At 30.2% G+C, this 27,794-nt stretch overlaps 3 protein-coding genes across 3 annotated transcripts; 1 reads left to right on the plus strand and 2 right to left on the minus strand.

The window, feature by feature from the left end:
* The first annotated feature begins 479 nt into the window (after positions 1–479).
* LOC135122631 (uncharacterized) lies at positions 480–9,010 on the plus strand. Its single transcript, XM_064046936.1, has 5 exons — positions 480–587; positions 6,225–6,471; positions 7,483–7,616; positions 7,673–7,825; positions 7,883–9,010. The coding sequence occupies exons 1-5, from the start codon at positions 506–508 to the stop codon at positions 8,047–8,049; spliced, it is 783 nt and encodes a 260-aa protein (XP_063903006.1). The 5' UTR covers positions 480–505; the 3' UTR covers positions 8,050–9,010.
* On the minus strand, positions 8,662–9,549 carry LOC135122634 (uncharacterized). Its single transcript, XM_064046938.1, has 3 exons — positions 9,467–9,549; positions 9,021–9,386; positions 8,662–8,963 (listed from the first exon to the last, which is right to left on the minus strand). The coding sequence occupies exons 1-3, from the start codon at positions 9,537–9,539 to the stop codon at positions 8,662–8,664; spliced, it is 741 nt and encodes a 246-aa protein (XP_063903008.1). The 5' UTR covers positions 9,540–9,549.
* Positions 9,550–16,548: 6,999 nt separating this feature from the next.
* On the minus strand, positions 16,549–23,639 carry LOC135122635 (putative beta-carotene-binding protein). The gene is made up of 3 exons (XM_064046939.1): positions 23,508–23,639; positions 16,961–17,326; positions 16,549–16,867 (listed from the first exon to the last, which is right to left on the minus strand). The coding sequence occupies exons 1-3, from the start codon at positions 23,575–23,577 to the stop codon at positions 16,566–16,568; spliced, it is 738 nt and encodes a 245-aa protein (XP_063903009.1). The 5' UTR covers positions 23,578–23,639; the 3' UTR covers positions 16,549–16,565.
* Positions 23,640–27,794: the final 4,155 nt, after the last annotated feature.

Consider the following 27,794-nt stretch of genomic DNA (forward strand, 5'->3'; position numbering starts at 1 on the left):
TTATTTTACTATAAAATGTTGTTTCCAGCAGTAGTAAGAATTTGGATAATAACTATAATCCAATCTAAATAAAACCATGCAATATTGTTCATTTATAATAAAACGAAACTTTTTTCAAGACCTTAGAATTATAACATACCGATTCGACTGGTATCATACTCTAACTTTTCCTCACCTATATAAGCTTTAGTATAGTAGACAATTCGTTTAGATGTAAAAGTACTACTAGTAGGAATAGAATGTTTGTCTTTCCAAAATTGTTTCAGAAGATTTTTGTATTAAAATAACAAGTATTCAAAATTTCATCTGTATGACTGCGTTCAACGTGAAATGGGATTGAAGTTGGATTTGATCTTCTTGTAATTTATTTTTATCCTCTGCCGTGAATATTATATTATTAAATACCAGTTTTTTTATGAAAAGCCATCATTAAACGTCATGAAAAATTTCAAGGCAAAATGTTTCTGGTTTTTGTTTCAGTTAGTTGTGAGCAGCCCGAAAGGAAATGTGGAATTATTTATTAACAAACTGTTTCGTATTTTTTTCTTCATACTTACTGATTTCTGTATCTGAAAGCAGAAAATGGCGTAAGTGATTTTTTTCTATTAATAATAATAATAATAAGAACTGTTTTGTGATAAACATAATAATTTAAAATTATGATCAAATTTATTTAGAACTACATATAATAGTATGTAATTATGTAGTTGTGAGGGTTATTTATTCATTTTATTAATAATTTTTTTAATATACATATATGTACTTATTAATTATTATTAGAGAGAGAGAGAGAGGGAGAGAAAAAGTTACATACTAAAGACGTACGGTTTTTTTAAGTAGCATAGACTAAAATAATTTTGACTGTACAGAGTGTTTTGTTTTTGAGGCATAGCGCACAACTTAGTTTGTCTTTTATAGAATACCTCATAAGTTGTATTTTAAAATGATTTAAATTAATACAATAATAAACATAAACTCCTATGCTTCTGGTGTACGAATCCATTTTGCGTTTTTTCATAAACGACCAAATGTTCGCAAAAAAATTAACATAATATGTATAATAACAAGTTACCACCAACCCAGGATATAAGCGACTACGGTCAAATGAGCGTCAGAATATGGACCGGGGTCGCAAGTTCCATGCCAAACCCAAATTTCATAACTATAATTCTGGTATTAATGGAGATATGTATTTCATTTTAAAAATGTATTAAATATCCCACAAGAGTCAAAAGACTGCACATCTTTTTTTACGAAATTTTGATAAGATACGAACCACCAAAATTAGAGTTTAAAAAGTACACTTAGAAGATTCATTCTCTTCCAGAGAGCGTATGACATCTTCCCCAAAAATACTTCAGGCTCGGGAAGCAAAAATACACTGCGATATTAGTGCGCTGTGTAATATGCATTTAGTTTTTAAAATTACTGACACAAGATATCGGATGATTTTTTTCTGGTCTAGTTGGCAATGACAATTAAGTCAGCCGTTGCAAATGCATTGCTGACGTAGGCGTCATGGCCAACTAGAACAGTAATTTTAAAAATCTCGCTGTTTTAGACAAAAAGTTCTTATGAAGAGATTAATTTTAACTATATACATATTTAATCTAGCTAAAACCTGATACTGAAAAAGTGATCTCAAAAAACCTGTTTTGCAAAATTTAATGGGAATGACGCCTTGATCCGCATGCAGTTTTTGTTATGCTTTGGTGATGTTTTTATTGAAATTTGAGAACTTAATTTTTATTTCAAGGGTATTTAGCTCCCACTTTTTTCGTACTTGTTTTTTGATAGTGGATGATTTTTACTTGCTGATCTGAAGTTTCTATAATTTTTTTCTTAAAAAGTTATTACATAGAGGAAAAAATGATTTACTGCAAATTCTAGTAATAACAAGGATGAATAAAATTTTTTGCTGTGACATTGTCACTTTAATTTATTGAACTGTTGATTGGTGGTAGTTAAAACAAGAAATTAATTAATTACTTATTATAATTAGCGGAAAAAAACGCCCTTATTATACAGTTTGCATGCGCGTTTGAAGATGCATAATTTGCAGTTGACATTGCTATTTTTAACGACGTGAATTAATTTGTCATATGTGTTATGTATGTTAAGGCTGTATCAAAAAAGTACATTAAATAAAACTAGTAATTCTATTGTGCGTTCCGGTTTGACTCGGCAGCGTACAAAACTCGTAAGCAATGCATTGTAAATGGGAGAATTCGCTGAGGTGTTGTCAGTTATCCAAACAGCTACCGATTTTTAAAAAGGTTGATACATGAATCTTACACAAATTAGCATACAGTTTTTGTCGTTCCGCCTTTATTCATGTTAAATTTCATTTATATATATTAAAATTTCACAGTAAAGCGAATTTAATTTTATCAGTTTAGACTTTCGTGTTTTGGTTTCTTATCACGTCATATTTCAAAAACTATTCAAAATTTTGTCTTTCAAACCATTCTACAACTTTGCCACTAAACATTTCAACATTTTGTGCAGACATATTTTTTTGATAGAAATATAAAAATACTAGTACCTACAGTAAAAGTTACATTGTTAGAATCAGTAGTGTTCGGTTATTTTACAATTAAAAAAGTAAGAAAAAATTATGGAAATTCAAGAAATAATTCGATTCACTACGAAATTTTAATATATAAAAATCAAATTTTAACATGGATAAAAGCGGGATAACAAAAAATACACACTTTTTAGATGTACCATACCATAGAACTACTTACTTACTTATAGGAAAAATTCCTGTACCACTAGATTATTTAGGACTAGTAATTCTCTGTCACGCGTAGATTTCATAGATATAAACTTCTAATTATTTTAAGTACAAATGTAAAGCTGTTTTAGGATTGTGAAATGTATATTCATATATAAATTTATTACATGTTAAGTTATGATATTTATGTAAATGTAAAATGGCCAAGTCCGTTAATAAAGTATATTATTATTATTATTAATATTATAACTTTATGATAATTTGTGTAAGATTCATGTATTTTTACAGTTTCGGCCACAAAATCTTGGGCAATTCTGTCATTTTCACGTAGACTAGAATGTGGATGATGACGTACGTCAAAATTTATTTTTTTAAAGTGTCAATCATTATGACAATGAAGCATAGACTACATCGTGTTTTTTTTAAATAAGAGAAAAATACTGCCCAAGATTTTCTGGCCGAAACCTACTTCAGGAATCGGTAGATTTTTGGATAACTGGCAACACCGCCGCGAATTCTCCCATATAAAATCCATTGCTTATGGATTTTGTACGCCACCAAGTCAACTAAGTTCTCCATTTTTGTAACAATGAAGCGGCCATAATTTAATTATATATTGTTTTATTAAACTTGATACTACTTCCGGTGTAAAATTATTTGTCAATAACAATTAACAATGGAATGAATTTGGTTATTCCACTCGTCCTAATTAGGAATTTAAGATTGTTTGAGAAATAAAGTATAACAATTTTTTGAGACATTCTATATAAGCAATTCTAAAAGAAAAACATGCTACCAAATGCAAACACCACTGGATCCAAGTGATATTTTTCATTCAACTTTCTTGGCGGATGAAGTTCAATTATTTTCTTGTATCACTAACACAGTGATAGCGTCTGTCTTACTAAAATTTCAACTGAGTCCCTTATATTATTTATTTATAGATGTTTGGTTTATATTATTGCTAATTTCACATCTTTCTCATTACTGAATTAGTCATTAATATTACACAAGAACGGAGATAGTATTTAGAGGTTTTAAATCTCTAAATACCTTGCTAAGGGAGGTTACAGCTAAGGTTGACTGAAGCTATAGATGGAACACATTATTCAGCTATTAAATATTATAATATTATTCCCAGCTTAATGAAACAACATCCATCAAAAATATTTTTAGATAAAATGAAAAAATATCTAATACAAAAACCCTTCTACAGTTGTGATAAATTTTTAATAAATGAACTTAAGAAGCAAGCAAAATCAAACAATAACTGTCTTTATTTCGATGTGTGTAAATACCTCGTATTCTAACACAATTTTTTTAACATTATTTAAGTATTTTAAGTGAACGAAATTGGATTGTTGCTCAAGTCCAGTATGATTTTCACGCACACTCAAAATTTTCTGAGAAAATTCGGCAATACAACAAGACTTGCAATATACAGGATGAGTATTATAATACCTATTTGTAAACGTCTCATCAAGATAGTCCCTAACGACTATATGATAATGAGGTGGTGCCCCATCCTGCTTAAACCACAGCTCTTGTCGAAGGTTGAAAGGGACATTTTCTAATAACCTAAGCTAAATAAAAAATTGTCGATAACTGTGTCCTGTTAAGACCAATTACGTAATCTGCAATCATACCAGCCCACACATTTATGGTATAAACATTTTGAAAATGAGCTGTTCTGATCCGGTGTGGGTTATTTTGGGAATAATAGTGACAGTTGTGCCGATTAACAACCCTGTTATTGCCAAATCTTGCTTCATCGTTGAACAAAACTTTGATTAAAAAATTGTTGTCCAACTCTAGTTCATATTGCATAAAATTGCAAAATGGTATTCTTCTGGGAAAGTCTTCTTCTTTTAGATCTTGTACCTACTAATGTTACATGGTAAGGGTGGAATTTATTCGCTCTCAAAATTTTTGAAACGGAAGATTGAGATATTCCTACCTGTCGTGCAATAAATTTTTGGCTCACATGCGGGTCATTGTCTACGGCTTCAATTACACGATTTTTTTCTTCGACTTTCTTCATTTTAATCTCCATTATATCTTCTAAAATTTTCACTCGATCTTCCATACATTGCTGTATTGGTTTCTCAAACTCACTTTTTAGATGTTAGACTTCCTCTTTTACTTTTTGATCCATCAAGACCACGTTTTCTTCGACAAGATTTTGCAAACTTGTTTCTGTGTCCTTCATTTGTTTTTTAATTCCTGTTATTTCATTTTTTGTTTGCTTCCACTTCCATTTGGAATTTTTCACTTAGGCTGGTGATTATGTTATCTTTTTGCTTGCCTATTTTTTCGTCCATCTTTTCCATTCTTGCGTCCATTTTTTCGTTTATCTCTTCTATTGTTGCATTCATTTTTTCATCTCTTGCATTAATTTTTAGTTCATTTCTTCCATGCTTATGTCCATTTTTCCGTCTGTTTTTCCCATTTTTGCGTCCATTTCTTCTTTCATTTCATTTCAATGGAATCAAATCCTGCTCGCACATTGCGCAGATCTCACTCTCAGATAATTATTTCCTAAAGATTCTGGTTCGTTACTCTGCAGGACCTGTTCTGGTAACATAGTGTCTGGGAAATTATTTTTTTTAATTCTTCCAAATACATTCTCAGCTACCAATTAGATGAAGAATCAATGCTCAAGTAATGAATTTGATGTTAGTCAACAATAACTATCATTGTAAAACGTGGTAAATCATTTTCTAGATTCAAAGGTATATTTCTTCTTACGTGTTGAGAAATCAAAACACAAAATCTAAACCTATTTCTAAAGCCTGGAGCCTGAACACAGCGAACCCAAATTCATGCCGCAAGAAGTTCTGCTTGCATAACAAAATAGTAGTGATAATAAAAAAATATTGTTTTGACATTTTAGTACACCCACCAAGTTTTAGTTACAATACAATTTTTCTATATGTTAAAAATTAAAAGAAATTGTCGATTTTTTTAACAAATGACAAACAAGGTTTAAAACAATTTATGCAGTCTTATGGAGTACCAAAATACATTTGAAATAACGGTCATCCAAATTTTTTGATGTAGTGCTGCCGGACTTATTTTATTATTATTTTTCTCAAAATAAAACAACAGAATAGAATATGGGTTAGTTATTTAGGATGGCACCTTTTCACGCACACTTAACTTTGTCGTAAACAACGCATTCTAACAAGTTACATACTGGGTGTTCAATTGAAATATTGAAAATGTCATCAGTTAATATTGATTTTTGTAAATATTGGGAAGCATGTGTACAGTAAACCTAAATAGATGACAGATGACAACGCCTTTTAACAACCCTGTCAAATGTCAATTTTACACAACAGTACGTATAAATAAAACAAATGTGTTTTTCGCTGCGTTTTCTTCTACCAAAAAAACAACGCCAACTTGACGACTTTTTCAGCTGAACACCTAGTGCCGTAAAGAGTTGAAAAAACATTCCTTAAATTGTTGATTTGTTTTGTTTTAGCGTCACAGTTTCCACGATGTTACAGAGATGATCCCCAACTAAATAAATGTATACTAGAAGCAACAAGAACAATGAAACATTTTTTAATGAAAGGCATAACTGAATTTAATTTTCCTCCAATATCTCCGTTTTATGTTCCTGAGGTACACATTCACCAAGGGGGTCCTAACGATTCGGTCAGTTTTAATCTGACATTGAAGGACGTAGTCATCACTGGATTTGACAGTTACGAGTTCGAAAAATTTGAGTAAGTATGTTAATTTGTATACGTGGTTTATTAATTCGTGTTTTGTAAAAAATATTAAAAGTGAATAACAACATTTTACAACGTTTTAAGGCGTTCTTAGGCATATAGTATACAGTGAATCAAAATTTATTTACTTTTTTAAGAGACACACTTACTTATCGAAAGAAAGAATACAGTAAGATGAAGTAATAAAATGCAGGGTAGTCTGTTTGAAAAAATGAAATATCCATACTTGAACACCGTAAAGTTTTAGAATTTTTTAGAAACACTTTGTATATTAAAAACTAATTTCATTGATACCACAACAAATCGTGTATGTCTGTTAAGCTCTCCATAAAAATTCATAACATAGATTTATTAATAACCCTACTGTGAAGAAAATTGGAATAATGTGGCAACGTCCCATCAAAATTTTAAAAGTAAATTAGGTATTGTTCTAAAGTCTACAACGAGATCAATCACAATATGTAAAAATACATAAGACATTGTACTAAAAAAACTAGTTGTATGTTCCGTCTCAAAAACAGTGTATGCTACTCCTGAACTCATAAATCTAAATTTCTAATAATTAATGCGATACCAAAGACTGCCCTTTCAGTGACTTACCCTGTACATATAATTTAAAACCTTGATATATCTTAAGCTGTAAAGGTGTGTAGAGTCATATTTCATTGTGTCCAAACTTTGACAGATTTTGCTTATCTTCTGCCATTATTTTCGCCTCTTCCCTGTTATATTCCTTTCTTTTAGGAGCCCCACCATTTCAATGTCACATGTTTTTTTTAGTCTTTTTCTCTATCTTTTTGTCTGCCATACCTTCTTCGCTTCTTTTGTCTCTTTTAGTTTTATTAGACGGACTATACATTATTATTAATGTCAAGAATTTTACATTCACATAAAACGTGTAATTCTGTCAAAGTATGTCATTCGACCAAAAAATTGTATGTTATCTACTTTACAAAAACTGTAAACTTATAATTAAATAAAATATTGTTTGTATTATAATTTTAGCTTTGACCCAAAAACCTTACAATTTGATTCCGAATTAAAGATGGGTGCATTGAATTTTAAGGCCAAATATGTGGTGAATGGAAAAGTTTTAACTATACCACTTGACGGTAAAGGGAACATGAATTTCACAATTAGTAAGAAACAATCATTAATATTTTACATTATTTGCCACTAACATACGTTACTTCAGCTACATCTAGCGGTACTTTGAAACAAAATGCTTCATTAACTACTAGAAAAGGTCAGAAGTATTTAACATTACATCCTCCTAGTATCCATATCGACGTAGGAGACGTAACAGATCCTCATTACGACGGATTATTTGACGGAAATGAAGTTTTGGGTAAAAACATGAAACTTAACTAGTTGTTTATAAAATGTCTTTAAATTCGGGTTTCAGCTAAAGCTGTAGAAAAGGTTTTGCAGGATTATCAAAAAGAACTCGGAGAAGAAATGAAACCGACGGCTGAAAAAATTATTGAACAAATAATATATGATCTTCAACAGAAGCTTCAAAGTCGTCTTCCTTACGATGAAGTATATCCGGTTCACGAACAAGGCTTATGAAGCGACATTTTAATTACTAATCCATATAATTTTCACATAATTTAAAACGTACCTATGTGTTTCAGTTTAGTACGAATTATGTAGAAAAACCCACTTCTCATTGTTGAAAAAATTGTTACCTAAAATTTTCCAGTTATAACTCAATGCTAAATTAGACTTTAGTTAATTTTAATTAATTTTCTGTATTTATGTATCGTTTGTATATAAGTAGTAAAAGATTTGTTCCCACATCGAATTCTAACTGTTTTTTACAATAGAAAATAATATTATCGATATGTTTGTGATAATAAGTACAATTCTAGATGTTTTCAACATTGTTGTTCCAGATCATTAGATTAAATAGTTTTGATTAATTAAACTAAGAATGTAAGAGTTGCTAGGGGTTTTAAGTTTTAAACTAGGAAACTTTATTATCAAATTTTGTTCTTAATTATTATTGTTCGTGATATCCCTAACACACTATTTACGTGTGTGTTATAATATGGAAAAAGAAGAAAGAAAGTTTTGTACAAAATATGTTTTATTTAGCATTTCATTGGCATTTGTTCAGAGAAAAAATTAAATATATATAATAATTAAGAACACTTAAAATACATTTGAAACATGAACATGTCATTCTGGAAATAATTCTTTAACCGAGAATTTTTCAAATAATCTGCTAATGAGTCCAAGCACTGTCTGTTTAATTGCTAAATGTATCGAAGGCCTTAATTCTTGTAGTATCTCATCGATATTTTCATTGAGGATTTTATTTGTTTGCTCGGTGAGTTCAGGATTATTTCTAAAAAGCCCCTCAAATTTAAAAATTGCTTTGTGTACCTTTTCATCTATTTCCATGGTAGAAAATTTTAAATGTTCGTTGTTTCCTTTTTTGTAGCGTTGTGCTTGCAATGTAACATCTGCGTCAACACCGGCTGCAAGATAAAATTTGTTTGAAGAAAATAAATAATATTCAATTGAACGTTTCTTACTTAAGTTTCCGTCTGCAGGTCCATGGCCGTCCAATTGTAGAAATAAAATTTTCCCTTGTATATTGTATATTGACGAAATTCTCAAATGGGGAAAAAAAATTTTAAGTTCAAACCGATTTTCTTGTAGATTGAAATTGATATCTTTTACTTCTAAAGTATCCAAATGAAATATCGTCACATTTTTGAATGCAGCTTTAAAGCTATTGTCAGAATCCAGAGAAATTTCAGGAATAACCAAAGGATTCATAGGAGGAAACCCAAATTCTGGTATTCCATTGGCAAAGTGTTGTTTAACACTGTCCAGGGCTTTGATGCAGCAATGTTTAATGTGTGGATCACTCTGGTGACATTTTTTTATGTACGATGCTAAAAATTGAATTTATTTTGTTAAAGTAAGTAAAATTGTTTACTTAATAGTGTATTTTAAATATATACTATGTACTCACGAAAACGTTTTGACGTCCCTACAGAACAAAATAGTAACAAAAACCCAAATAAAATGTAAACATTGGTGAACATAATTATAAGGTGACTGCGCAATACTACATTTTCCGAGGTAATTCTGAGCTTATATAGTATGGTTTGCTTAAATTTTACATATTCACACTTGATGGTTAAGAATAATTCCTTGCACAACATTTTATACGCGGGTATCCCAAGAAATATTTCCACAAACAGAACAATTGAAATTTATGAACAAACGTATGCTACTTGAATCAGTGTTAAATAACAATTCTCAAAACAAGTGATGCTACTTAGGATGCATTTGTGCACTTTTTTTGCAATATTTTTGTTTATTTTTTATACAGACTGACTATTGATTAACTGCTTAATGTAGATTTATATGTTTTTAGTAAAGATGTATCTTTTAATTATTACTCGTATAATAAGGATACGGTTTCTGCTTTATACGGCAGCTGTTACGTAAAAATAGGCAACCATTTCCTAAACAAAATAAAATACCTAAACTGCATTATCATCCTCCTGCACAAAACAATAATACGTGTTGACTGACAGCTTATAATTTATAATTCTTTAGTTTGGTTTTGGGCAAAGTCAATTTTGTTGACACCCCGTATAACAATTTATTAGTGTCATTAGTCATTATAATGATTAACACATCATAGGTTAAAATACTCCCAAAAACGAAGAAATGCTTTGTAATTATAGTATTAAAAAAATTCCATCGATCTATTTTTTTGCCTAGTGTATTTTACTATTTTCAAAACTAGATTGATTTTATGTATATATTCCTTACTATCGATTTTATTAATAATTCTTGTTATTGTTTCGTTTACACTAAAAAAGAATAGCTGTGACTTACATTAATACACAAATATGTACTTACACCCACACATATTGATTTAAACCGAGAATGTGTCCGCAAAAAAAATGGGGGCTACATTTTTTAACTCTGAAGCAACTTTACAAATACCTTTAACCCCATACTGATTTAATTTACTTAAGTATAAGACTAGCAAACTTTTTTGTGACTAAGTAAATGCCTGAATTGTAATTTCGACGAATTTTATTAGCAAACAATCCATCGTCACAACTATTTTAGTATAGGCTGTTTTTTTTTGACTTTGAAAAGTTCAAAATACTTAAAGCTCACTGTAAATGGGTAGCAATGATTGATTAATCTAATTTAATTTGATCGACATGTGTGGGTATAGTTTGACCATCCAGTGTGTCATGTTGGAAATTATAAATTTCACAAACAAGAGTTCCTTGAAGTTTGTTATCGTGCTAACTTTAATTTAGAAATTTGGAACTTTAAATAAAGTTTATTTATTCATTTAATTTAAAAAGGTGACGATATAAAAGTGATTTTAAAAATACTGTATGGAATGTGCTGTATAAAGTATTTTAGAATTGTTTAATGGTACAAGCTATATCAAACATCTTCATCGATTATCTCAGAAACAGTTCATCAGAATTAATATATTTAGTCCTAGCAAAATTCAACAACGTCATGCTTGTTTAAAAAAGTTGTTTAGTACACCTTATTTCAAAAGTATATTCTTAATTATGACCTTACGAATATATTAGTTGTTTCGATCAAAAAGTGTCCAAATGGAAAATTTCTCAGTGTAATATATTATGCAGATGCAAAATTGACCTGACCTGACCTGACCTGACCTGACCTGACCTGACCTGACCTGACCTGACCTGACCTGACCTGACCTGACCTGACCTGACCTGACCTTACGAATATATTAGTTGTTTCGATCAAAAAGTGTCCAAATGGAAAATTTCTCAGTGTAATATATTATGCAGATGCAAAATTCGCTTAAATAAATATCAAAAATAAGTAAAATTTTAAGTTTTACAGTCTCACTACTGACTATTTGTTCATATGATTCGTTTATTCTAATTTGGTAAACATTTCAAGGTTATAATTATATTTATATGCATCTCATTCTAGCTGTACCTTCTAAATAATTAAGTATACATTACACACTGCAAAATTAGAAGTGTAAATTGATAAACTACAATACGCAGTTTCTAGTTTGTCATAAACAAAGAATGAGTGATTTATTGAGAATAATATTGAGGACTCACTTTTGTAAGAAAGAAACGGCTCAACAAATACATATTGAGGAAAAATAAGTAAAACTGTCAACCGCAAGTTTTGTCAATTGTCGAAATTAAACTTTAAAAATTTTTTAAACTAAAGTACATGTAAGTACAACACGTGATATAACATTAGAGTAAAGTTAAAATTTCAGATTTTAACGAAATTATTTTTAGATTTTTATTTTTTTCAAAACATCAATACATAATTTCCAATATTAATCAAAGTTTATAGTAAACTGTATACAATTACAATTGCAGAAACATATTTATATACTCAAGACTATTTTGTTTACGTTTTATGTTAACGACATTTATGAGTAATATGACAACAATAACGTTTCTTATTGATAAACGGTACTAATTTGACTATAATACCGCAAAAAACACTTACAGTCATTACTCATTACTCAAATGATCAAATATTGGCAACACAATTGCCTTTTATAAAATAAAGGGAGACAGAATTGTGGCTTAATTAATAATTTTTAGTCCTCTGTTTTGAGGAGACAAACTCATTCAAATCAAACTAATTTCTGCATGACATTCTTTCAATGTATAAACATAAACATTTGAACTGAAGCTTGTTATTAGTGCTGAAAGGATATTTTTCCCGTTGGTTCCCTGTTTTAAATATGTTTGACATTGTTTGCACTTGGAAGCGCAAATTCTTGGTGCGGGGCTGAGGGAGTGTTATTTATGCCGCTGGTTTTTACTTTGCAACGGTTATCACAAAACGAAAATCGTAAAATAAAATTTTATAATTTCTTTAAAGAAGCGGGATTTGTCCTTTGAAATTTTCCCTTGGTTGTTCAGATTTTTTTTGGTATTCGCGGATTTATTTTGCGTTTCTAATAGTTTTGTATATTCTTAATTAACATTTTTGGATTTTTTTTTTAACTTATTTAATATTTGTTGAACATTACTAACTGTGGCTCCGTTTAAGCCGTATAATAAGCTATACTATGTAAAAAAAAAGTAGTTCTGTAACGTTTTAAATTTTCTAATAAATTTTCAAAAACATTATCTTAATATTATTATTGAAAATAATATTAATAATATTAAATTTTGAAAAACCATCCTTCAAATAAAATTAAATGATTAAACAATTATCAAATCTAATAATGATCAGAAGATGAATTTTTCAAGGCGATCCGCTCAGTCCGTTGTGGATCTGTTTGGTAATAAATCGTCTTTCCTACATCTTGGACAGCTGCAATTATTAATTATTATGGTTCCAATATAAGAATTAACACTAAAATAGAAAGTAGACTATTTCACTTGCTATGGATGATAAAAAAATATATGCAAGCACAGAGTGGGCTTCGGTGTTGAGAAAAACATTCATCAACAAATACAGTATGTAACACAGAATAACGAAATAATCGAAGCCCAAAAACGAAAGAAAACATACAAAATATCTGGGATCTCATCAGTCTTCTGATATTAATCATACTACAACTAAAACAAAACTCAAAAAACAAATATCTGGAAAGAATAAAATTAATTTTGAAGACACAGTTAAACGGAAAGAATTTAATGAAAGTAGTAAATACATTCTCCGTTCCACTGTTAATATTCGTGAAATAATTAAATGATCTGATTGGGAAAATTTAAACATCTCAACTGGAAAATTCTTCAAAGACCTAGATGAAACTCACATCAACTCACGTCATTGATTTGGTTCAAAAATCAAGTTTGTATGCTGAAATACAAGGAATTTTGTTTGCTATTCAAGATCAAGTAATTAATCCAAAGAATTAAAGAAAATATATAATTAAAGATCCAGATATAGGAACGATTATTGTCAACTTTGTAAAGAAAAACCGGAAACGATTCAGCACATATCATCCTGTAGCATCCTGGCACAAATTGATTACAAAACTAGACACGACATCGCAGCCAAAATCATTCACAAAGACTTAACAACAAATTGGAACTTATTCCAAGATCCGACACCTTATTACACTTATAATCCATCTCCACTCCTTGAAAACTTCGAATACGAGCTACATGGGGATCATACAATATCTAATACTTATAGACGACATTACAGCCATAAGACCAGATATCATACTTTTAAATGTCATTGTCATGAAGCCATTTTTCATTAACATTGCTGTTTCTAACACACACAACATAATACAAACATAGCACACCAAAATTTCAAAAATCTACAGTTATCAAAAGAAATGAAGATAATGCTAAATCTTCAGAAAATTTCAATTCTACCTTTAGTTATCCCCAATGTAGGTATAGTAGCAAATAATTTAGTTGAGAATTTGAAATATTTACACTTAAATGATTCAATAATTGTTAAAATGCAAGAAGCTGTTTTCTTAGGAACATGTCATATTGTTCGTAAGTTTCTCTGGAAGGGTCTAGTCATTTCAGTTAGAATAGGTTAACACCAGTGGGTTAGAGTAGTGTACGTCATTTTTAAGGGATTTATGGTTAAATGATCGGTATTTACGCTAGCCTCTTGGGGATTGAGTGAGTTTAGAGAATAACAGCAGCTAAATTTGTATGTTGTAATTCTAGGGTCTCAAAAGTTTTTATTAATATAATCAATGCACGTCACTACTTGATCTTAGTATCCATAATAATAGAAGTCTTTCCTGAATGCCTGTCATTTCCGAGTCAGTGGTGGGTCTTAATAATAATAATAATAATAGTACCTACGATGTCATTAATGAACAGGAGAAAGAGCAGCAGGTCCAAATTGGATCCTCAGATGTTGGTCAAATAACAACATTTGAGAAAAAAAATCGATATTTGACATACTGGTCGCTGTTTAATAAGTATGAGGTAAAAAGAATCAACAAGGAATTTGAAAAACCATAACGACGTAATTTATGAAGCAACACAAATTGGTCGATTTGATAAAAAGCCTTTCGAAAATTAAATAAACATCAACTTTTTTCATGTCAATGGCCTCAGAAATATGACACATGCCAGATTCGTCGTAGCCCAACGATGTTGCATAAATTCATATTGATGAGGAGACATGTAATATTTTACACCAAAATATATAGCTTTGTATGAGATTGATTCAAAGACTTTTGAGAAATTGCTTAATAATAATAATGAAATAGGTCTATAGTTAATGAATTTAGTCACATTTTCTTTTTTAAAACTCAGATAGATTGATACTCTCTTCCAGACATCTGGAAATGCAGTACAGCAGTTTTACAAAAATTTGAGGGCAGTCTTTAACAAGGGAACTAGGTATACCATAAAATAAGAAACTATCTTTGAAAAAGCTTCCCTTTTAACAAAGAATTACAGCAACTTACGATTTACATTCCCTGCTGTGACGTTATACTAATGTAGCACATTGTAGATAAAAATTTGAGTACACATTGCTGACTCCGATAATTAACAGTAATTAATTCTCCCCTCTCCTTGCTGTTTATGAATTTGCACAATATCTTTTGTTAGAAATGTTTTCATGTGTAATTAATTATATGAGTGCTCTGAAATATCGATTTGTAACACCAAAGTTGACTTAAGTGATAACGAGTGCCAGTCAATTTTGTTAAACTGACCCGTTTTTTGACCCAATGGGAATGTCGACTTACTATAGCTTCCCGGAAAAAGCCTATGTTACAGCTCAGTTATAGAATAGTCGCTGTAATTTGAAACAATGTGTTTCGTTATTGGTCGAAAAGTTAATAAAATAAAATAATCATAAATAGTAATATACCGATTCCCGAGACTATTTCAGACTGCTGATAATAATTCTTTTATACATGCCTCAAGTGAGCGTAGCCAATAAAGAGGCATTTGAAAAGATTATCACAAGTAATCTGAGTTGATCGAGGGGTATTTTGGCAGATTATTTCCCGATGAAGTTGCCCCCCCAGAGAGTTAAAATATTATTTTTATTGCTTTTTGAGACGAAGAATTAGAGACGTGATTCATTCCTAAAATCATGTATCCTTGAGCTTTCGAATCTGTGGCAACAAGCAAATATTTTTTCAAAATATTGTAAAAGTGGCGGAACGATTACGTCAAAGTGTTTTGGGGAATATTCGTTTAGTATAACAGACCAAAACGTCGACAACGCCACCGCCAGTCGATACAAAGAAATCTCATGGAAAACATTTGCGCAGTTTTGCAAAGAAAAAAACTGCAAAAAAAGTAATTTGGGTACTAGACTTCTGATTCCGGAAGTACATAAAGTAGCGTACCACAGGACTGAAGTGTTTTCCCATCCTTCGTGATGGAAAATCTTTCTTCAGTCCCTAACATACACATATTTCTTAGAATTTCTATGTAGTTAAGATGAAAGAAAATTATAAAAAAAGTAAAAGACAATCATTTTCAAAAGAGTATTAACCGTATTCCAAAACAGTTCCAGATTAGAAGATAAAAAAATGTGGCAGTACAGTCATGAAATTCCGATTGGAACAGAAAAAGTTTGCAATGTAGGCAACAAATTATACCACGTCGTTTTCGATTTGTATGTATAGTATCGGAAATTTAAAATCGGGCAGCACTTTTTGTGGACTGTAAATGTAGATCTATAGAGAATTCCAAATCACTGTCCCTATGGAAATAGTAGAGCATTAATAGAGATGGCCTACGTAATAAAAATTTAGTTTATCCAAATTGGTGAAACAGTCATAAACTCATGAAAGTGTCAATTTATGCCCGATTTTAAATTTCCGCCAATGTACATACAGAATAAATCATTGACAGGATTCCGTCTATTTTTTTTACATTTAAATTTACAAGATAAAATACTTACATAGTGCAAATTTAAATATTTTTTATTGTTGCTATTTTCAATGCGGCTGAATTAAAAATTTTATTTATTTATTTATTTATTTATTTATTTATATATTTACTTAAATCTGGTGGGACTAGCGAAATGTTGATATATGTATGTATTTTCCTGGTGGATTGTTATAAATCAACAGAAACTTATAAATAGAATAAAAAGATGTTTACTAGCTATTTAATTTATTTAGGAAACAGTTCATCAAATGAAAATCTATTAAATACTCTACTGACAATTCCGATAGCAAAGTCGGTAACTGTTTTGTCAATAACAGGTCTTAGTTCGTCGATTATATCCACCACATTCTCATTTATAATTTTATTGGTCTGTACATTCAGTTCTTCGTTTCCATTAAAGATGTTCTCAAATTGGAAGAAAGGTTTTCCAATTTTTAAATCTACTTTAACTGATTTTATGGTAATATACTCTTTTCCTTTTTTTGATTTCAATTCTCCCTCGAAGGCTGCGTTTGCAGATACATCAGCTGCGAAACAAAAAAGAAATTAATTCAACAACCATGCACACAAAAAGATGTCAGTCATGATAAACTCATAAGACATCTGCAATTGCTACTTACTGAAATTTCCGTCAGCTGGACCATGTCCATGAAGTTGTAGGACTAAAATCCTTCCATCTATATTATATTGAGATAAAATCCTTAGTCTTGGAAAACTAAGTTCTAAATCTATATGATATTTGTCTAAGTTTACATTTAAGTTATCGATTCTAAATTCATTGGCATAGTAAATTTGAATATTTTTGAATGATGCTTTAAAGTTGTCACCACTACTAAGTCCCGCTTCAGGTAAAACCAGAGGATCCATAGGTGGAAGTAATAGTTCTGGAACACCAAGAGCCAAATGTGGTCTAAGCTGTTCCACGGCATTCTTGACACATTCATTTAGGTTTGGATCGTGGCGACTACATAGGGTTAAATATGGTGCTGAAATTATGACAAGAATTAATAGTTGGTTCGAATAATAAAAATTAGAATACAACTTAAGATGATCTCTACTTTATAAATATATTAACTTACTTCATTTATTAGCTATACGCAATTTATTGTATTGATTAAATAAAAAACGCTTATCTAAATTTCGAGAAATTCTGCATATGCAGTATTACCATTAGCGTTTATATTTGTTCCCACCAAAAATTTGATGATGTCACCATAAAATTTATTAGGAAGATCTTTCGTGAATTATATTATTCTATCTATAGTTCCCACCCCTTTTTTATTTCAACAAGTAGGGATTTTGGCAAAAAAATTAAATTCGTAACTAATTTTTATGATTTGTCTAAAAAGCTATTTTTTATAATTATTATTCATGGAGGCAGTAATTGATTTTGCCTCCATTTATACTACAATGTATAAATAATATATTAATATAGCACGATAGAAATTGTCAAAGTGTCTTCTGGGCTTTGGGTAGCATTTTTTTTATTCTTTTGCACAGATTGGACCTTTATAAATTAACACATTTTGTTCCTTTGTATCTGCTTTTTTTTCTCTTTTGGTTTCAAAGTTGTCTACTGTATAATCTTTTTCTTGTATTTGTAAATGTTTCCTAGGTTTTCCTCAGAAGGCAATAGACTTTTTACAAACGCCACATTAAAAATTGGTCTTGTTATTTCGACAGAACTTTTCTCGTTCCTAAAATACAATAAAACTAATCCTGCTTTCTCGAAAAATTATACAATTTTGATTATGCGTTTTTTTTTTATAAGAACCCTTATACGTTAAAATAAAGATATGTATGTAATGTTAAAGTAGGTAAACATGAAGAAGCGTACTGGGCGTATGTTCCAAATCAATTTCCACAAGTATATAGACTCATATTTTGCACATTTTGGATAGGATTTATTCGGCAATCAATTTTTTGGAAGATTTGGCTTAACGATTTATCATGATCACGATAACCCTAAAATATTTACAAGATTTCAGAGCATTCAGTTTTGAATTTCTTCCAAATTTTTTCTGAATGTCTAGGGTGAAATTTCGACATGGATTCACACATGACAAGTATAGGAGCATCTTACTTTATGAAATGAAAAAAAACTTTATTATAAATTTTCGAGATGACGTCATCCCATTGGTGGTGAGGATGATTATCAAAATTTTGGTTAGCATTTAACTATCTACATGATATATCTAAGATGTATACAAAATTTGACAACAATCGGTCTAGCCGTTTCGGAGATCACGTGTCTAATATAAATAATGTAATCGAGTCCGTCGGTCGACTCTCTACTTTTACCTTTTCTTGATCTTTCATGACTCCTAGCATACGAAGAAATAGGTCTCCCATTTCCGTCTGTCTGTCCGTCTGTCCGTCTGTCTGCCATCCCGGATTTTTATTAGACAGATAATCTCCGAAAGTACTCGACCGATTGTTGTGAAATTTTGTACTTATATTAGGAATATCATGTAGATGGTAAAACGCTAACCAAAATTTGTCTAATCATCCCCACCACTAATGCGATGACGTCACTTCAAAATTGTACATAGTAAATCGGTTTTAAATTGTATAAAATAACATAGTGTTTTACGACTCCGAATTGAGTTTTTACCCGAAACGTCCAGATTTTTGGAAAAAAAATCAAAATTATAAAACAACATTTTGCAATTTAATTTTGAATCTGCTAACCCGAATGTTTTGAGATGTTGCAGATGTTTTAAGGCTATAAAGAGCATCATAAATCTTTAGTCAAAATATATTTGGTTATCCCCTCCAAAAACTTGATGACGTCAGCTCAGAAGTTTACCGAATAAATCCTATCTAAAATGTACAAAATATGATGCGTCTGTACTTGTGATATATCACTCCATTCATATTTTTTGGATTTGCATATACAGGGTGACTCAAAAAAATTACTGAATGCGCAAAATTTATTTTACTGATTTACTCAGGAACTACAAAACCGAATGCTTTGAAATCTTGAAGATGTTTTAAAATTATCATAAGCATGGTAAATTTTTGATCAAAATGTATTTGGTCGTCCCTCCTAAAAAATGTATGACGTCACCACAAAATTTTGCTGAATAAATCCTATCTAAAATATACAAAATATAGTGAGTCTCTTCTTGTGATTTATCATTCCATTCAAATTTTTTCGATTTGCATATACAGGGTGACTGAAAAAAATTAATGAATGCGTCAATTTGTTTTATTGATTTAATCAGGAATTACAGAACCGAATGCTTTGAAATCTTGGACATGTTTTAAAGTTATCATAAGCATGGTCAATTTTTTATCAAAATTTAATTGTTCTTCCCCCCTAAAAAATTGATGACGTCACTCCAAAATTTTGCTGAGTAACTCCTATCTAAAATGTACAAAATATGATGAGTCTGTACTTGTGATTTATCATTTCAATCATATTTTTTGGATTTGCATATACAGGGTGACTCAAAAAAATTAATGAATGCGTCAATTTATTTTATTGATTTAATTAGGAATTACAGAACCGAATGCTGTGAAATCTTGGAGATATTTTAAAGTTATCATAAGCATGGTAAATTATTTATCAAAATTTATTTGCTCATCCCCCCCTAAAAAAATTGATGACGTCACCCTAAAATTTGGTAAATAAATCCTAACTAAAATGTGAAAAATATGATGAGTCTGTACTTGTGATTTATCATTCCATTCATATTTTTTCGATTTGCATATACAGGGTGACTGAAAAAAATTAATGAATGCGTCAATTTATTTTATTGATTTAATCAGGAATTACAGAACCGAATGCTTTAAAATCTTGGAGATGTTTTAAAGTTATCATAAGCATGGTAAATTTTTTATCAAAATGTATTTGCTCTTCCCCCCTAAAAATTGATGACGTCACTCCAAAATTTTGCTGAATAAATCCTATGTAAAATGTACAAAATATGATGAGTCTGTACTTGTGATTTATCATTCCAATCATATTTTTTGGATTTGCGTATACAGGGTGACTCAAAAAAATTAATGAATGCATGAATTTATTGTATTGGTTTAATCAGGATTTACAGAACCGAATGCTTTGAAATCTTGGAGATGTTTTAAAGTTATTATAAGCATGGTAAATTTTTTGTCAAAATGTATTTGCTCATCCCCCCTAAAAAATTGATGACGTCACCCCAAAATTTTGCTGAATAAATCCTATCTAAAATGTACAAAATATGATGAGTCTGTACTTGTGATTTATCATTCCATTCATATTTTTGGATTTGCATATACAGGGTGACTCAAAAAAATTAATGAATGCTTGAATTTATTTTATCGATTTAATCAGGAATTACAAAACCGAATGCTTTGAAATCTTGGAGATATTTAAAGTTATTATAAGCATGGTAAACTTTTGTTCAAAATGTATTTGTTCATCCCTCCTAAAAAAATTGATGATGTCACCCTTAAATTTTGCTGAATAAATCCTATCTAAAATGCAAAAAATATGATGAGTTTGTACTTGTGATCTATCATTCCATTCATATTTTTTAGATTTTCTTAAGAGGTAGCTCAAAAAAATTAATGAAGTCAATTTATTTTATTGATTAAATTAAAGGCAACACTTATTATTAGTATTACACCCCAACCAACCCAATTTGGTAGACACAAAATTTTTTAAAGTAAAAACTCGGTTGAAACATAAGGGTAGCACGCTTATTTACATCGACTTTAACATTACAGACGTGCATTTGTTTTATGCGCTGACTAGGTTCCGCGAATGTGGAATAGATATGTTTATAATCAACCAATTGTGAATTCCACTGTCAAAAATTAAAATAAAACCCAATGTTTTATATAATAAGCGGAAGTCGAAGCAATAAAACCGATGGTCGTTTTGTTTACAGTTTCTCTGTTTGATTCTCACGTATGCTGTTACGCTTGTCATCTTAAATTAAGAATGTTTATACATAAACGATTTTCAGTTGCCTCTCATATTACACACCGGCGCCGTATACGTGAGTAAATTGTTTCGTTATTTTATGGATTATAACAAATCAATATTCAAAACGACCCAATTCATTTTCCCGAAAATTTGGGAATACAATAATTTTATTCTTAGTATTACACTACATCTATCCCAACTGATATACGTGTCCTTGCAAAAATGTTGATGACGTCATCGCAATTTTTTTTTTAAATTCCCACTACAAAAATGTAATGAGAAAAAAAACACAATAGGCATGCAGTCGTCAAGTTTCCGACAGCGAGGGAAGTACTGTCTAAACTCTTTAGACCAATTTTTGAAACATTGGGCTAGAATTTCCTTAAAATTTTTCCATTATGGGCTAAAATTAATCCGCTCATTTTCACTAAAATTAATATCGTTCAAAAAAGTTGTACAATCCCTCCTATCTGATCGCTCTTCAAAAGCGAGGAAAGGTCAAAAACTTTCCACATTTGTTTACATATTTTAGACCGACTATATACAACACACAATTACACAAACCTGCAAATTTTAAAACTTAAAGACCTGTTTTTGCACATTTGTTGTATTGCTAATTATGAACATGAATTTTATTTTTTGCTCACGTAAGGTTTATTTGGAAAAAATACAAAAACTAAAATTTATGAAATACAGCATATTAAAAAAAAGAGATATTTATTTTGTATATGTATGTTTCATATATTAAAAAAAATACTTTTGTCCCCTCATTAAAAATGATTATGAAATCTAAAGATCTTTTTCCCCTGAAATGTTTGACTCGCCCAATCATCTGATGGCCATTTAGACACTTCAGATATTTTCTTCCATTTCAAACCGCTGAAAGCGTATACTATCGTATTTTTTTCAACGTGATAACATTCAATGAAATTTAAACACCATTTTTGTACATGTGATAATTGTTGCTGTTCTTAATGACGGAATTTTAATAAAAAAAAACTTTTGGTTAATTAAACATAGATTACTTCGATTAAAAAGGTGTGGTAATAATATGAAATCAAATTCTTAGAAGATACTACAATGTTTCTATAAAATAACATTAAATTTGGTTTTGAAACTAAAAAATGTGTACAGTGCATTAAAAAATATAAAAAAAAATTTTCTTTTGAAAAATTCCCATGCATCTTATTTCTTACAAGAACAAAACCCACAAAAATTGACCAATACTGTTAACATTTTAAACATCCATCAGCACCCCAAATTTGTCTCTCCAAATTGTTGTACTTCATATTAAATTTAATTTAGTTTTAATTCCCTGGCAGGAAAGATTATAATTAAATTGAAATTAAAAATTATAATAAAAAAACTTTCAATAATAAAATAGGTAATATGAGGTTGTCTATTATCAGAAAACAAATGCAGAATTTATTTTAAATAGCTACTTCTACAAACTGAGTTTATTAAAAAATTAAAAAAAAAATTGACACATTTTGACTGCAAAAAATGTAGAGCCTCAATTACTAAATTTATTTAATATTATGTCAACTGTAAATGGGTACATAAATAAAAAAAAATTAGATGTTTATCAAGTCGAGAACACTTGGTCCCATCGATAACAGATGTTGTACTGCAATCCAGTGGATATGCAATGCACTATTGAGTTTAAATTGAGCAATTGAGAAACGAAATGATAATTAATGAGTAAGCAAAAGCAATATTTCACTTTTTCAAACAAGTTTATCAAGCCCATTTACAGACCAGATATTACTAATAATTTGAACATTTACTGCATTTCACAACACCGGAGTGTTGGCAATACCATTCTGTTGTAAATTACTCGACTGGCATGTCGAAAAATAAAAATAAGTACAAAGAAAACCTTATTCACTAAACGCTTCGACTGCCTTTTTAATGTAATGTTTAGTGGTATTTTGTTTTTTTTTCCTGATTAAATAAAATTAAGTACTTATTTAGTAACCAAAAAAGAAAAAAAAACATGCAGTTATTGCAACGAGTGTAACACGTGTCAGTAGCAATTTGTAAAAGTATTTTTTACCCTGTTATCGTGGCAACAACCCAATATTTTTACATTTCTTTTCATGTACTTATTGTTAGAATAACAATTAAATCACATTATTTAAAAAATCTAATACATTAAATTAATTTAAAAAATCTAACTTTCGACAGTTTTATTTTCAAAAGTACAATTTTCGTTTATTGATTTACTAAAAAAACAAAAAATGTTTACTTACGTATTTTCTTCGAACTAGAAAAACCTACGAACAACAACAGTGACAAAATGAAAGTGTAAGTAGAACTCATTCTGCGCGCACACGCTGCTCAGCACCTGAATGAAAAATGTTCAAAGGACAATACTAAAGCAATGTATATATGCATGAGCTGTGCAGGTTTGTAACGTTAAACGTACTTCGTCCTCTAAAATAATAAAAGTTCATTAACATTATCAGAATCGAAATCTCCTATAAGGCAACCTTGCCACTACGTCGATGACTGCATTATACAGATTCCCGACTAAACTACTTTTATTATTAACTATTAACACACTTAAACTGTGTTATTGGAAGTTAAGGACGCTTCTTGTAAGGTATAAATTATAAGTACAAAGCTTCCGCAAACAATACATGAGACTGATTTATATTGAGGTAGGTCATGCTTGAGGTTGAGATTTTTTTATATTTTTTTCCGGAAGTAATTTCTTTAAAAAGATGACTTGGATTATGGCTTCAACGTATATGTCAAAAGCAATAAAATTATTTATTCAGCGAAAATGTAAAAAAATAAATGCAACTTTTTGCAAGGAAGCGGCAGATTTTTTAAAACTGTTTTCCAGGGTGTCTCAAAATATGTAATCATTTTGAAAGTAGAAAATATATTGTATGTCTATATTTAGAAGCAATTCTATCTAATGTTTTGATTTTTTTTATAAAACAAGCTGTGAAATGTTCAGAAAACATGAACTTTGCAGCACACGGTTGAGAAATACCAAGCAACTTTCAGTAACATTCAAAATGCACGTTTCAGCATTTTTGTACAATGATAAATACCTTGCCCGTTTGCTGTGATAAGCTGAAGTTAGAACAAATTTAAATTCCTTGATTAAAAATGCCGAAGGTTTAATAAATTAAAACAGTAGATCAGAACTGCAGAGTTTCCGGACCATTTACATAAGTTTAATTAATTAGGTAATTTAATTTTAGCAGACCACATTATTTTTCTTGAAAAGATAATTCATGGAAATTATATATTCATCACAAATATAAGCATAAAAATATTCGACCACAATATACTTTTTAAGGACCTTTCCTGAATAAAGTTTCTCTGGTGGTTGTTACGTTAAATAAACTCCGTTTTACCTTAATTATTTAAAGGTTATGCACTTTTAATAGTGCTCTGTTATGTCGATTTTCAAACAATTTACATTTTCTTGTAATGTACCCTTACTGCAACTTAATTTAAGGCTATCATTCGGCTTAAAATAAAAAATCGATGTTAAATGTCACAGTATATATTATTTAAATTTTGTAACATACTCCTACACTTTTGATATATAAATCCCTACTGATTTTTTAACCCAGACGTCCAAGTTTTAGAAAAAGTCAAAATTACATACAAACATTTTAGAATTAAATTCGAAACCGCAGCACTGAATGCTCTGAAATCTTGGGTTATCGCAAGCATAGTAAATAGTTAATCAAATTTTTTTACCCCTCCAAGAAGTAATCACGATTTCTCAAAAGTTTGCTGAATAAATCGTGTCTGAAATGTGCAAAATATTATAAATCCATACTTCTGGTTCATAATTCTTGCATTCATATTTTTTAGAAAGTTTCATCGCTTTTTTTTAATCCTCCCCCCCGTGCAAAATTACAACGTCTACAAACACAACATATAGCAAAATAGTAATTTTCAATATTTAAAAAATTGTCCGGAAATTTGTGTCATAATTATCAAAACAAAATTTTTTATCTCGCTCCATTTGTAAAAAATGTATCAAAATTTTCTTCTAAAGATTTTGTGTCTTGGATATATGGATATGTTACTGGAGCACTGATAAAAGCAGCGACCAAATCATGAGTCATTTAGACGTTTTGTTTACATGGTTGCCATAGAAACCATGCGTCTGGTCGTTGTATTTATCTGAAATCCGGTCCTGCTCGAACAGTGACCACTAGCAGTAACACAGTTGCAGGATTTCATTTCCATTCTACTAAATAATGAATTCAGTTGAATATTTAATAAAAAATTGTCCTCTGTCTTGCGAGGGCAAAATTTTAGTGAAAAATTTAAGGTGAGCACCCCCGATTTATTAATAAAAAAAATGTTCATGACAAAATGAGAGACCTTAATAGATATTTTAACAGACATAACAAATATGGTAAATTTTTGTGGATGTGTGGTTGTGAAAAAAAAATTGTTTTGTTTTGTGTGTCTCCTCAATAATGATTTAAAACCAAAGGTATGTGGACAAGTATTTTTAATTTTATCTATTTTTGCATTTATTTCCGTCACACAATTTCGTCTTTTAATTGGTAATAACAGCCTGTTTAATGTTTTCATATTTACGAGTAACTCATCAATCAAATTGTGCCCCCCCCCCCATTTCAAGAGGTCACAAGCCGCCACTGCTTAGTACCCGTAATGACAGAAGCCTTGCCTGAATACCGCGGTCACTTCCGGATCAGTGATGGGTCCTGATAATCTAAGGATTTGTTTGATTATACTTCAGGGGCCAGAAAAGTTCTATCTAAATAACTTTAACCCAATTTTGTTCATCTTAGTGGTTTTTGTTTGTAAAATTTTCCGCTTTGAAGACTTTGACCGAAAGTTGTTTCGACAGAAATTCCCTCGTTCCTGAAATACAATGATAATTTTTTTTCGAGTCACCCTGTATATGCAAATCCAAAAAATATTAATGGAAGGATAAATCTCAAGTAAATTGGGGTGACGTCATCAATTTTTTAGGGGGGATGAGCAAATACATTTTGATCAAAAATTTACCATGCCTATGATAACTTTAACATCTCCAAGGTTTCAAAGCATTCGGTGTTGTAGTTCCTGATTAAATCAATAAAATAAATTTACGCATTCATTAATCTTTTTGAGTCACCCTGTAGATGAAAATCTAAAAAATATGAATGGAATGTAAATTACAAGTATATGTAGACTCATCGTATTTTGTACATTTTAGATAGGATTTATTCGGCAAACTTTAGATCTGACGTCATCATTTTTTTGGAGGGGATAAGCAAATATATTTTGACTAAAAATTTATTATGGTCTTTATAACCTTAAAACATCTGCAAGATTTCAACGCATTCGGTTTAGTAGATTCAAAATGAAATCACAAAATGTTGTTCTATGATTTTAATTTTTTTTCCAAAATTTTGAACGGTTCGGGTAAAAACTCAATACGGAATCAGAAACTACACGTATAGCACTATATTAATTAATTTGAAACCCATTTACTCAGTACAATTTTGAAGTGACGTCATCACATTATTGGTGGGGATAATTAGACAAATTTTGGTTAGGGTTTTACCATCTACATGATATTCTCAATATAAATACAGACAGACAGACAGACAGACGGACAGACAGACGGAAACGGGGGACCTATTTCTTCGTCCTCTAGGGGTCATGATAGGTCGAGAAAATGCAAAAGTAGAGAGTCGGTCGACGTACTCGATTACAATACTTCCTTTGCTTACGCTCGGGAAGTAAAAATTTGCATATTTGCTGCATTTATTAAAAATCTGGACTAGTTTCCGTCGCAAAAAACAAGCTCTTGATCTTTTTATGGCTGAGTTATTGAAATTTGAAACTTCATTTTATGAAAATGAATTTTTTTGCTGTTTGATTCGTAATAATTTTGGTTAAATTAAATAACTTATAATTTAAGTTCCACACCTTTTGAACCACTGGTTAAAATCATGTTAAACACAATGCTTAATGATTTGTTTTACAAGAATAATTTTAACTACTTCCGAAAAAAATGTTAGAATAAAACAAATAACTTACCGACCTCGGATTTCTACTAAAATTATGATAAAAACGTGAACTAACCTTGGCTTAGGGCTTCGATTTTATCATGGTCACCTTTAACGACGTGCATATTACTGATAAAAAACTGGATGTGATTTATATCCGTTAAAGTACGAAATAAGGATAACAATAACAAATAATGTGGAATCGAGAAATTAAAATACCGTATAACAAATATAATTTGCGAAAGCAATTGCTCATGTTCCAGATTTACAATACAATTAATAAATATCATGCTAAAGCTATTTCACGTTTGACAAGAACAGCAGAGTAAGAAAATATTTTTTCAATAAAATGTGTTTCATTTTTGAACATGAGCATCTCGAATTTTGGGATGAAACTCCTAAATACCAATTTCCATTTTAGAGGTCGGGCATTTTAATCTTTCACTCAATACAAGCAACTGAAATGTGTAAATTACCATTAATTACAGGCGTAGATCTGAAAACATTATTACCGCGAACGTGAATTATTAT

The sequence above is a fragment of the Zophobas morio genome, unplaced genomic scaffold, assembly GCF_036711695.1.
Source record: "Zophobas morio isolate AGI-343-1 ecotype UQ-CSIRO unplaced genomic scaffold, CSIRO_AGI_Zmor_V1 ptg000005l, whole genome shotgun sequence".
Lineage (NCBI taxonomy): Eukaryota > Metazoa > Arthropoda > Insecta > Coleoptera > Tenebrionidae > Zophobas > Zophobas morio.

Coding starts and splice junctions, on each gene's coding strand:
- LOC135122631 (XM_064046936.1), top strand. CDS start 506: ATGTGGAATTATTTATTAACAAACTGTTTCGTATTTTTTTCTTCATAC. Junction 6,472..7,482: donor TACGAGTTCGAAAAATTTGA/GTAAGTATGTTA, acceptor TTATAATTTTAG/CTTTGACCCAAAAACCTTAC. Junction 7,826..7,882: donor TGACGGAAATGAAGTTTTGG/GTAAAAACATGA, acceptor TTCGGGTTTCAG/CTAAAGCTGTAGAAAAGGTT.
- LOC135122634 (XM_064046938.1), bottom strand. CDS start 9,539: ATGTTCACCAATGTTTACATTTTATTTGGGTTTTTGTTACTATTTTGT. Junction 9,387..9,466: donor AGGGACGTCAAAACGTTTTC/GTGAGTACATAG, acceptor TTCAATTTTTAG/CATCGTACATAAAAAAATGT. Junction 8,964..9,020: donor ACCTGCAGACGGAAACTTAA/GTAAGAAACGTT, acceptor TTTATCTTGCAG/CCGGTGTTGACGCAGATGTT.
- LOC135122635 (XM_064046939.1), bottom strand. CDS start 23,577: ATGAGTTCTACTTACACTTTCATTTTGTCACTGTTGTTGTTCGTAGGT. Junction 17,327..23,507: donor TTCTAGTTCGAAGAAAATAC/GTAAGTAAACAT, acceptor TCATAATTTCAG/CACCATATTTAACCCTATGT. Junction 16,868..16,960: donor TCCAGCTGACGGAAATTTCA/GTAAGTAGCAAT, acceptor TTTGTTTCGCAG/CTGATGTATCTGCAAACGCA.